This window comes from Pyrus communis, chromosome 17 (assembly GCF_041283825.1).
Source record: "Pyrus communis isolate YQ-2024b chromosome 17, ASM4128382v1, whole genome shotgun sequence".
Classification (NCBI taxonomy): domain Eukaryota; kingdom Viridiplantae; phylum Streptophyta; class Magnoliopsida; order Rosales; family Rosaceae; genus Pyrus; species Pyrus communis.
The window spans coordinates 2106552-2119129 of NC_142581.1; the positions used below are offsets into that span (position 1 = coordinate 2106552).

Here is a 12578-nt window from a genome sequence, read left to right on the forward strand (position 1 = left end):
TTACAAAGTAAGTTTCACAAAAACGTGTGTCCAAAATTATGTAAAAAAAGTAGTAACACGCAAATCCGTCTCCATATATATATATATATATATATATATATATGCTTGAAATGTCATACATGCATTAAGTATTTTGACTTGTCACAGATACAACTCTGGCTAGTTAACTTCAAGTATTAGTTCTAGTTAATTAAGGAGCTAGTTAAGTGCTCCAATATGTTGTTTGATTAATACTAGGGTTTCTTTGATGTATATATGTGACTTGCAGCTCATTCAAACATGTATTACATAATTGTTCTCATTCAACCATGTTTTATATAATTGTTTATATTATATACAAATAAACAAATAAATAGTTAAAACTGTTTATCATATAGCAGTTGACCGATTCAGCAAGAGAATGCAAACATAAAGAAGTAATTTATGTATTTTTTTTAGAATTGTTATTGATACTTTAAAATTTTAATTTTATATTTTGAAAGAAAAATATCTTTATGAAAAATACACAATTAGATATTTGAAATGTCAATAATACTTTATATATATATTGGAACTGGTCTGTGACACCATTTTTTACACAACTTTTGACACACTTTTGTGGGACTCACTTCATAATATATTTCAACAATTCGAACTGTCTATCTTTTAGGTTTTCTTTCAAAGATTATACGTACAAAAAACCACCAAAATTTAAAACCATATGACCTTTAAATTAAGCTCTAAAGTTTCTTTGTAGAATCAGATATATGAGGCGGCAACGTTTGATCGCTTTTGCATTAGATTAGACTGACCTCATTGACTTTTATGCAAACGACTCAACAGCTTTGGATATTTCCCTGCCAGTAGGTCAAGTTTGATTCGACTTGTTCCAGTCATAATTTAAAATTTGCAACTTCCTACACACGCACAAAATTTTAAAGAATATATCGATGATTTACTTGACCAAGCATGCATAAATAAAATAATTTGAAAATTATTTATCTATATATGTTAATACATTAATTCAAAAAATGATTTTTTTTTTCTCTCTGAAATGAAGAAGATTAATATAGAAAGCGACGTTGATCCTACAAGTCAACAATTTGCTTAATGTTCAAGACAGAAAAAAAGGAAGAAGAAGAGGTGCTTACTTGATGTTCAAGGAAAAAATCACACACTAAATCTGCTTAATTCATGTCAATTAGGTTTGCTTCAGTCAAACATGGCTAGCCTACTTCCCTTGACAAAAATGAGAAAAAGATGAAGGAAATAAAAAAAAACGAGGACATTTCATTTTTCACGTTAACACCCAGAAATCAGAAAAGAAAGAAGTTTCATGTTGTAATCGGGTGTGAGTTCAATGCTACATATACAATTGGTACCACTCAAATTTACAGGTTAACAAACTAGAACAATAAGCTCTTGGTGGCTGGGATCAAAGCTATGAAATAAATAGACCCAAGATTTAATTGGTTCACCTTTCAAAATTGGGCTAGATTTACAGTGTTGCTCGTAATATATTAAATTGAAAGTTACAAGTAGCGCTCGGCTAAAGAGTAGGATTCTCTTTCTTCTCAATTGTTTGATCCCTTTACAAGAGGTTCCCACCCTTTTTTATAGGCCTTAGTGAACCCAGAAAGCCTTATGCTCACATACTTTCTCTTTTCTAGTATTTTATGTGCTAGCTACATGTAAACTGGTATGCTGACAACCTTTTCGCCCATAAGCCGTTATTCGACGGTGAAGCGACAATCATTATGTCGGAATGCACATTCTTCTAGGTCGATACGTGTCGAGCGACCTGCTCGGCCTTGACTAGTCAATGATATCTCTTCTGAGTAGTTGCTCGACTACCTTTACATCATGTCCTATACTTCTGCTTTTGATTGGTGACCGAACGCGGCCTAATTGGTATCTGAGTAGGCCTACTCCTAAAGCCTTGTGCCATAAAGTTGCAGTCTTCCCACATGTCCTTGGAGATCGAAAAGTACTTATGTTTATGTTGCTTACTCAAACTAGACTAATGAAGGTCAAAAAGTACTCATGTTTAAGTTGTAGTCTTCCCACGTTGCCTTGACTAGTCAATGATATCTCTTCTGAGTAGTCACCTGACTGCCTTTATATATTGTCATAGACTTCTGCTTTTGATTGGTGACCGACACGCGGCTTGATCGGTATCTGAGTAGGCCTACCCCTAAAGCCTTGTGCCATAAAGTTGCAGTCTTCCCACGTGTCCTTGAAGGTACAAAAGTATTTATGTTTATGTTTATGTTGAACCAGACTAATGAGCGGTCGGCTGCAGTGCTCTGAAATGCCCCTCTCCAATTTCACTAAGCCTTGAATTTTATCACGCCTTTCTCGATCTTTTTCTCTCGGCCTGTAGTATTTTGGGAGTCGAAAATGGCCCTGCATTAACTACAATTAGTCATTAGATTTGATTTCCACAACTATTTAGATCTTTTATCTTCATTCATAGTCATTATGAGCGTTATTATTCAATATTACGTAGCACTGAAGAAATTCCCATTATAATCAATACTAAAAATTTGATACTTGTGGCGTTCGACTAAAAAAATAAAAAATAGCTGTCCCCTATGAATAGCAACGATGCAATAAGTCTTGACCAGATCTAACAATGTTGCTGATTCATTTTCTTAAGTTAAAACAAGCCAATCTGTTTAATTAAACAAATGATAAATAAATAAATTCCCCATAATTAACCTGGAATTAATAATACGAAATTAAAAATATGATTAATCAGAAACAGTCAGTTCCCGCCAGTGACAGATAGAACTAATTAACTACTAAATTACGAACATACCCTCATCGCATATGCCTGACTTACCATGTCACTTCCATTGAATTCTGAGCTGGTTCTCCGATTAACTGCTGGCAACCAGAATTTCCCGGTAAAATAAGTTTGACCTCCAGCGAGAATGCCGTTACAAATCGACCTATATTTGTCTCCCTCCAAATCCTCGCTCCCGGATCGGAAAATCCAGAGAGCAATCGATCGAGAGAGGGCTTTAGGGTTTGCAGAAAGAGAAAGATTTATGGATTTAGGGATTTTACCCAAATCGAAATTCCTCAAATCTTTCTCTTTCTCTGCCCAATTTTCCCTCTGATTTCCAAGCCTTAATTTTCTCCAAAATTTCCGAATTTTCGGTTTTAAAATGTCGTCGAAAACCGAGTACGACGCCGTTCCAAATCCGAAGACCGACTCCGCCGCGGAATCCGATGACGGGGAGGAGTTGATGCTCGCGAGGAGAAGCGGGTGCTGTTTCTGGATCCCTTGCTTGGGACCCGAACCCTCCTCTCCCGACGGGTCGTGGGAGCGGATCCGGTCCGCCGGCGAATACGAGGATCCGTGGCTGTACCGCGGCTGGAAGAAGATCCGGGAGTGGTCCGAACTCCTCGCGGGTCCCAAGTGGAAGACCTTGATCCGGCGGTTCAACAAAAACAACCCCAGGCGGTCCGGGAAATTTCAATACGACCCCACGAGTTACTCCCTCAACTTCGACGAAGGCCCGGGGCAGAACGGTAATTTGATTGATGATTATTTGTACAGGGATTTCTCGTGCCGGTACGCGTCGATTCCGGTGTCGGCGAAGTCGTCGATGGATTTGAGCAGCGACTCGCCCTCCTTCACGTGAGAGTCACGTGATGAGGGGATGTAGAGGGAGTGTGAAAGAAAACAGAGGAAATTGATGGGGGTGTTCTGGGATCCGCGCGCAGGGTTTTGCCTTTTGCGGGAGAGTTGACGGCGGAGGAAATATGGCCTTAGCCTCCATATTTCATAAAAACTCTCATATACTTGGTACAGTGTCATGCTATTTCATGTTTTGTGGTACAATTTCATCCTTTGTGGCCCTCTATTTTGGATCCTGGTTCCGTCACCGGAGAGAACTTGCATGCGACTAACACGTTGTGATATCGTTTGTATTGTGTATTATATTCTTTTTACATGACATCGCGCGATTGAATTTAGATGTCACGCTGTCTTAACAATTCAGTTGCGTGTAAGTTATTCTCTTGTTAATGGTTTGTTGCCTTAGACCTCGTTTGGTCTCTAGGATCGAATTGAAATCGATAACTGGTATAATTTAAGTATATTGAAAGTAAAAGCTATAATAGATAATGTCCCTGATAAGTCATCTTCTACCTTTAAGTTGAACATAATTATTTTATTTTTTTCCCTCAAATATGTTCGATTATCCATTCTAATATAATCCGAGCAACAAAACGAGAGTTTAGATTTTTACTAGTGATGGAAATCCTTATACTCAAGATCATTTACTTTGTGCTTGCGTGGTGTTTGACAAGGAAGACACCCACAAAGCTACAAGCCATGGCCTATGGGCAAGTTGCTATAAGTTCCTCGTACATGCAAAAATCCAATGTCACTTAATTATTAAGGTCCTACGCAGTACGCACTCATCTGCATATCATGGTTAGGTAGTAGACACGATGAATGCAGATGAGTGCGTACTGCGTAGGGGCGGATTCACCTTGGGAAAGTTGGGTCAGCCGACCCCTCCTCCCCCCATTCGTAGAAATTCTCTACAGAAAAATTGGGAGCTGCCCTTTGAAAGCATGAGATGCTCAAGTTGTCATCCAACTGCTCAACGAATTGCTTTTATAAACACTGGACAGGGTAACTGCTAACCTCATACTTTTGTATGCGTTGCTATGGGCATATTTCAATAAGTTCACTCGGCAGATGTTAGCATCTGTCAGCATGCTCACCTAAAAACTATTGACTAACATGCTCGCTCACAAGTTGTTGGCATATGTTGACAGGTGTGTAATACTCGGCAAATGATCTCAGGCCTACCAAGACTCTATGAAATGGAAATTTGCATGCTATTTTGTGCGTGCTATTCTTATCAACTCCCTCAATAATATTTTCTAGATCCGCCATTGTTTGCAAGTCATCCTTATCTCCACATTACCACTTTTTTTTTTTTTAATATCTTTTGTCGATTATTATCTTTTGTAAATATTCATTCGAAGTCATGTGATGAGTATTATATATAGTTAGTTGAAGATATGTCGGCGGTCGATGATAGCCAAACTATTGCATCTTTATCTCTTCTGATCATTCATTCAAATTCACGTGATGAGTGTTATAGGATGATGAGAATATGTTCTCGGTGATATCCAAGTTTATGGAACCAGTCATAGGGAGTTTTGGCATCCATGTCCCCTTATTTAGTTGCCACAGACCAACAGTCCACAAGCTTTTACCTTCTTCATCCAGATCCCATTCCCTCCATCTACTGGCTTGGGCCTCGCATACCTACGTATCATGCGATTTAGGACCCGTTTGGAAAGAATGAATTCTTCTCATAATGTTCATAAAATGATTTACGCAAGCTACTCTTTTTCTTCTATTCATCTTTTTTTATTCAAGATGAAATTCAAATGTGAGAAACTAACATGCATATCCATTGCGCCGAAATCATTTTCTTGATTTTTGGCTAGAAGTGTTTTTATAATCCAAAAGTAACTTCAAATTTTCTGCCAAACAATTCCATAAACTTTTGGTTATCTATGTGATGCTTCTCGATCAGGTGATCAAGATACTGACAAATCTCCTTAGCTTGACATTTTTACAGACATGTACTCAATAGGGCACCGGAACGCTATTGGTTATCAAGATTGCAAATTTGATCATTTAGAAAACAGTTCTTAATTAATTATTTTAAAAGCACTTTTTAATTATCTACTAAATGCTTTTAGCTTTTCTAAAACAGTGTCAGATGAGCCCTAATTAACTTCCACCATACAATTGTACAAGGGGGGCAAATCACAGATGTATCTCGAGTTTCAACACACAACCTTATCTACATAGCCTATGTACAAGGGACAAATCCCTAATCTATCTTATTCTGTTATTTTAGTTGCGTGGACATCCCTAATGTACTTATCAACGAGAGATATTTCACTGTGCCTAGAACATGAAATGTTATATCACACATCATTATATAAGTGGAGAGACATTTGAAAAATAAAATTTTCCTACAGTTATATAATAATATGTGATTCAACATCTCGTATTTTGAGCACACTAAAATTTTCATCAACGAGAATACGTGGACCCCGCAAATACTTAAAAAGGCATCTTCGCACTTACTTATTTGTTGGTGCATTGGTGACCGTGTGATGCATTTTTCTATTACCAAAAACACGATCATTCACCGTGAACACACACACACACACACATTCCAATCCTTTTGACCCACAAAAAAAATCTGCATAGTCTAATCGAATCCCAAAATAACACATAAAGTAGTACCATTCAAATCTGTTTCTTGGTACAACCTCTTTATTTTTTTTATTCTGATTTTTTTTCTTGCAATATTTTTAGTAGTTAGGAGCCAGTTCGGTTGACAACTCTTCTCCCAAAACAAAATCACGGGTTAAAGCTAAAAATATTAATTAGTATTTATTTTGTTTAACAGGACAGATCCGTAATACTATTTTTTTTTACACAATTATTGACATATATTTTTGTGAGACCCACTTTGTAATGTACTTTAACGATTCGAACCGTCTTATCTTTTAGATCTTCCTTTAAAGATCATGTATATCCTTAATCATCAAAATCTAAAATCATATGACCCTAAATTAAGGCTTAGGGTTTCTTTGTAAAACAGTATTCATTCGTTTTCTTTCCAACAAATGAATGTTTTAATGATTTTGGATTTATCCAAATTTTTGTAAAAATAATCTATAAATGATAATCTAAAAAATCAATAGTTCAACTCATTGAACGGAGTGATTCCTACAATAATATTAGAATGATGTCACGGATCCGACCCTTATTTATTACCTTGATATTATCTTATTTGAGTTAATACAAATACAATGTGGAAACCTCAACTTTTTTGCTTGATTATTGAGCACAAATATTTGAAATTATGAGGGGAATTTTGATTTCAACTCGGCCACATGGGAAGGGCCAAAAAGTGACCCCACTACAGCCCATTTTTGAATAAAAGGGTCCCGTTTCACAAGAAGCAAAAGATTATGTCACACAGCTTTCATGGATCCCCACCCTGTCCAACTGCCCACCCCAAAATAGGTCACTACTTAGTTCCTATAGATTGTGTTAAAAAATAGATAGCGATTTTCACGCCCTCGTTTTCTCTTTATGCACTCTTCAACTTCTATGTCCCTTACTTCTCCTAACTTTCCCTCATTCAATCCGAAAATTAGAAAAATGAAGAACTTGCATGAAAAAAAACTGAGTGCGAAAATCGCTACCCGACCAATCAAAAGGCAATAAAAGAGAAAATGCACTTGACTTGACCCCTTGCCATAGATTGGCTCATGAACATACAAATGGAAATGTACAAGAAGAAAATTGTCAATTGAGACCTTTAAAGGCAAAGGTCAAAACCTTCAATAGGATTGATTGGATTGCTTGTCTCGAATTATCTTTGCCAAATAAGGATCTTGGAGAAAATCTTATGGAGAAGATAGAGAGCACCATGAAGTTCTAACTGCATATATTTTAGACCTAATTCCATGGATCCCATAACCAACGAACTACAACAACATTTGGATTTTCCGGCCTAGATAACTTCCGCTACTTTGAAATTACGTTAAATAAACTGCGCGAAAGGGCAATCCATCTGCCAAGATTAACACAAGTTTCCCACAACAAGAATGGCATAGCCCATATCTCAGCTGCCAGTATTGTCATTCCCTAACATTAGAAAACCCCTTCTTCACAAGACATTATATCCGGTTTTAAGAAAGTACACGACACGGTACACAATCAATCATCACAAGTACAGAATTAGCATTACAAAAAAATTTGGAAGGGCAAAACTAGGTATAACACGCTTTGAATTAATAAGCAACCATGTAAACAATAAAGAATATACCTCTCATTCTGGTTGCGTTCTTTTCATCCATGGCAAGTCTGTATTAAGAGAGGAAGGCATACCCATCTGTGTATCTATCGAGCTTGAAAACTTGCCCTTCTTCGACCAGAGCCAGATCTTGGAAACAGAATAGCTTTCACCCTTAGTCACACTGCTGATCTTCTTTCCCTCCATGTCACTATCAATTGAAAGATTACCATTGTTTTCTATCCCTCTTGTTGACTTTACATTGTGGCCTTGTTGATCATTTGATAAGGGAACCAGAAGGTCGGAATCGTTAAGCACATACTGATACGAACCCATTGAAAAACATCTTCTTGCATCCAATCTACTGCTACTACTCTCTCCTCCTCCTGTCTCCCCTACCTCAGCATCTACCTTTCTAAATTTTCCCAGTCTCACCGGAAAAATCCCATTATCGACAACAATTTCCTCAATGTCCACGGTTTTTTGCCTTGAAGCGAACCTGTTTTCTCCATTACCAGGATACCCTTCTTCTTCTCTATAGTCATCAAAATCAAACATTGGGTTTTCAACTGAATACTCGGGATTAAAGAGGGTACTCCTACAAAGAGGACATGTTGAATTTGACAGCAGCCAAGTATCTATACAGTTGATATGGAAAGCATGGCTACACGTAGGGAGCAATCGGAGCTTGTCCTTCTCAGTAAACTCACAAAGGCAAACGGAACAATCAAACGGCTCCTTCAAACCCACAATGTCCCGATACTGGAAAACAGGAAGAGCGTCGATAAAAGCTTGATCTAGACCAGAATCATGAAGGTGGAAGAGTTGCTGCAGCTGTCTCTGAAGAGCATCAGCAGTAGACATTTCTGGGTACCTATTAGACTGAGAATCCGCTGAGGAAGACGGGTGCTTGGTAAGAAATCGAACGAGCAGGTGAAGCAAACCGGAGATGAAAAACAGCACAGCCAGAATCACTATTATAAAAAGAACAGCAGGACTTATTTTTGTGCCGGATGATGATGGTGGCGATGGATTCGAGTTCGATTCACTACGAAAAGTTCCAGCATATGGGGGTGAAGAGTGAAGAGAAAAAGGAGGGGGGTAGCTCAAATAACCATCTTTAATCTGGATTTGATGCTCAACCCGAGACATCTTCAAATGGGTGTGCCCTGAAAACCATCTAAGATCTTTCCCCTCTGCCATTCGAGATATCATATCGCTTTCTGCTACAAGCAATATTGGGGGAGGGTGAAATCAAACTCCGGAGCTCCGGTGCAAGGACGAATGCTGTTAACCAACCGAGCTACGAGCCCTTTGCATGTTCATACATATCTTACAACCAAATACCACGCTCTTCTCTCTACTCAGAGACCAATCAAACACAAGCCCAATTCATATTTCATGGAATTAAAGCTAAATTCAATCACTTTTTCTTCCTTCACCACCAGGTTTCCGTACCCCCCAACTTATTTTTTTTGCAGATACTTACCAGTATTTTTATCTAACTTCTATTGTGGGTTTGTATGCTTTCAAATTTCACACCAAATCGACTGATAACTTGACAAAATCTGACAATAATGTTACAGAATAAAAAAAATGGAGCATACCTAACTTGATTCTTCTGAGGAATCCACCATTTTTCATGTCATTTTCAAAAGCTCTGCAACAAAACGATGCCCTTTGCCGCCTTCCAAGTTGCAGAAGGGAAGAATTCAGCCCGCAAATTGTACCGACAAAAGAAGAGGAAAGTGAAGTTGGTTTCTCTTTCTCTCTCTGGAGTTCTTGATTGATGGAAGCACAGAGAGAGAGAGAGAGAGAGAGAGGGGCAGAAGGGTGACAGTGGCGAGAGCTCCAAAAGTGCCAAAAAGAAAACTAACGTCTGGCTCCCACGCGCTTAAGGGAGCGCCTAGGGGTCGTCTGGTCAACTGTAAGCGACAACGTGCTTAACCCCGGAAACAGGGCCTCGAGGTGGGCCCGGGCTTGATTAGAAAAGGATCGTCTGTGTTCCGGTGGATTAGGTTGTAGGACAACGAACCAGCCATCCAGGTGGATGACCTTTTTTTTTAAGCTTTTTTTTTTTAAGAAAACTAATGAAAATGGTTTGAAAATTTTGAGTTTAACAATAAGAATAAAATAAAGGATAAAATAAATAGTACCAGAATTGACTTTTTAGTATAAAAATATGATTTTTTGTTAAAATAAACAGTATCAGAAGTTTTTTTTGTTAAAGTTTTTTTTTTTAATTTTTTTTTTTAATAGGACACATCCAAATGGCAGTTTTGTAAAATCTAATATTTTGGTAAAAGAAATATTTTGGTAGTATTGGAGATGTGACACCCTACTCCATTTTGAACCTAATTTGTTTGAAAATGTGAACTGGGTTATGAGCCGATTCTGGTGATGGATTAACAATTCGATGCAAGTAGGCCAGTTAGTCAACATAATTTCGTTCGTTTTTTTTAAAGGTGTGTTTTGTTATTGATATGTTATGAACATATAATTGTTATTATATGATGACTCGTAATTTTTTTATTTTATTTTATACAAATAATATTCTGCTTTAAATTACTCTAAATTATAGAAATAAAGATTCAAACTCAAGTACGTATATTCTCTCTAACCAATGCAACTACGCTCGTAGTTTTTCGTTTTTTTTTTTAAATACCGCTTTAGAAATAAAATCTAATTCTCTATAGTCTCATAGTTACATTCAAATTATTTTGTTTAAAGACTCATATTTATAACGAGTTTCTAAATAAAATGTAATTATCAACCAACTCCTAGTTTAATGATATTTTTTTTTCAACTATTAGTCTAATCGGCCCTTATACACCCGTTGGTTGGGTATATCACCTTCTCCCTTGAGGTTCAGGAGTCGAGTCTCAACATCCGAAATGTGCGAGTATTGGAAAGAAGAGTTTGGAAGTGTGATTCTTCTCTCCATGTTGATAAAAATAAATTAAAAAATAAAAAATAAAAAAAAGTGAAGTGTAAGTTATGAGTGCAAATTTTCATCACTGTGATGCAAATTATTTAGCATAAAATTTTCACATAATCGATTACTCATTTACGCAATTCATAAAACAAGTGGAATGTTAACATAGACCAACAAATAATTTACTTTTATATATTATTAGTTGTGTAACTACTCAAATTTCTCTTCTATATGAATTAATTCAGCTAATCTGTTGCAATTTTTTAACATTTTAGGTTAAAGATATTACGTGTTTGATGGTTAATTGAGTGTGCCTTTAAAGGTATGAAATTGAGAATACTTTATCTTGAGTTTAAAGGCAATTAGGTGAGGGTTTTGGATTGCAATCACAATTTACTTGGAAAATGATAAGAAAGATGACAAAATAATTAGGAAGTCTTTGCTTGCAGTTAGGTACATAATCCATCTTCACAAGTCACAGCAAGGCTAGTCTGGCCAGATGTTTCTTTTTCTCTCCCTAATCAATCTCTCCATCTGTTAATTAAACATATATGATTGCCATTTGATGATGTTTAATTTGCCACGCAAACTATCTGGTGATGTTTTGGTTGAACAAAGTTGGATTCACTGTAATACTAATTGGCAATATAAGAATTGACAATATGAGAAGTAGTCCAATTACTCACAAGTACATGTAAGGTCTTTTCTTTCTCCGACGTGGGATTGATTTTTTCAACACGCCTCATCACAAGTGGTGAATTTTCAAGCTTAGCATGTGGACAATACAAATCGAGTGACGTGGAACAAGTGTGGCCATTAGGTTTCATACATGGAATAACCTGCTCTGATATCATAAAAAAAGTTGGGCTTCACCATAAAGTCAATTGATTTTATAGTGGAATCTCAACTTTCTTCACTGTGTTGAGAGCATCAATCCCACATCGGGAAAAGCAAGAACCTTGCATGTGCTTATAAGTAGTTGGGTTACTCTCCATATTGTCAATTGTTATACGATAAAACCCAACTTCTTCGCAGTATCTAACCAGGTTGTTCCCCCTAACGTCCACATATGCTCCACGTCACCCAATTTGTGTTGTTCACATGTTAGGCTTCAAAATTCACCTCATGTGGATTCACCACACATGAGGGTGTGTGTTGAGAGCATCAACCCCACATCGAGGAAAGGAAGGACTTGCATCAGTATATACTTATAAGTAATTGAGCTACTTCCTATATTACCAATTGATTTTATGATGAACCCCAACTTCTTCGTAGGTTTTATTAAATGTTGTTTCTACTGACTGCCAAGGCAGGTGGTAAACAGTTTGAAGAGTAATGATTTAAAATTGTTGCTTACATAGAGTTAACAACTTCCTGTTGCCAGTTGTTATATTCATAATAGAACATTAATCTTTGCATTTCGGACCTATAGTTAATAGTCCATTATATATTAAAGAATAGAACATCAATCCAAACGTGTACATAATCACAGTGGTTGAACAAATGTCCTTCTCACAATGTACTCTAAGTTTAAATTTTCTTCTATATACATTTTAGATTAGTTTAAAGTGAATATTGCTAAAATAAAAAAAGAAAAATAATGGATGATTGATATAATATTAATTAACGTGTCTATAATATGTCAATTACAAACGTACTAATTTGGTGTCAACATATGTAACGAGTATCATAGCCTTCAATAATGAATATCTACAAATTAATTATACGTATTAAGCTTGGATCTTTTGGCATGGGAGATGATTTTCTCACTCTTTTCTTTCTTTTTGCATTTTTTTTTCAGC

At 36.7% G+C, this 12578-nt stretch overlaps 1 protein-coding gene and 1 pseudogene across 2 annotated transcripts; one reads left to right on the forward strand and one right to left on the reverse strand.

Moving 5' to 3' along the window:
* Positions 1 to 2971: 2971 nt before the first annotated feature.
* LOC137708176 (uncharacterized) lies at positions 2972 to 4129 on the forward strand. The gene has a single exon (XM_068447184.2). The coding sequence runs from the start codon at positions 3153 to 3155 to the stop codon at positions 3630 to 3632; it is 480 nt and encodes a 159-aa protein (XP_068303285.2). The 5' UTR covers positions 2972 to 3152; the 3' UTR covers positions 3633 to 4129.
* Positions 4130 to 7560: 3431 nt separating this feature from the next.
* On the reverse strand, positions 7561 to 9708 carry LOC137709404 (RING-H2 finger protein ATL46 pseudogene; annotated as a pseudogene). The gene has a single exon (XR_015958204.1). The product of XR_015958204.1 is annotated as an RING-H2 finger protein ATL46 pseudogene (transcript).
* Between the last annotated feature and the right edge of the window lie 2870 nt (positions 9709 to 12578).

Coding starts and splice junctions, on each gene's coding strand:
- LOC137708176 (XM_068447184.2), top strand. CDS start 3,153: ATGTCGTCGAAAACCGAGTACGACGCCGTTCCAAATCCGAAGACCGAC.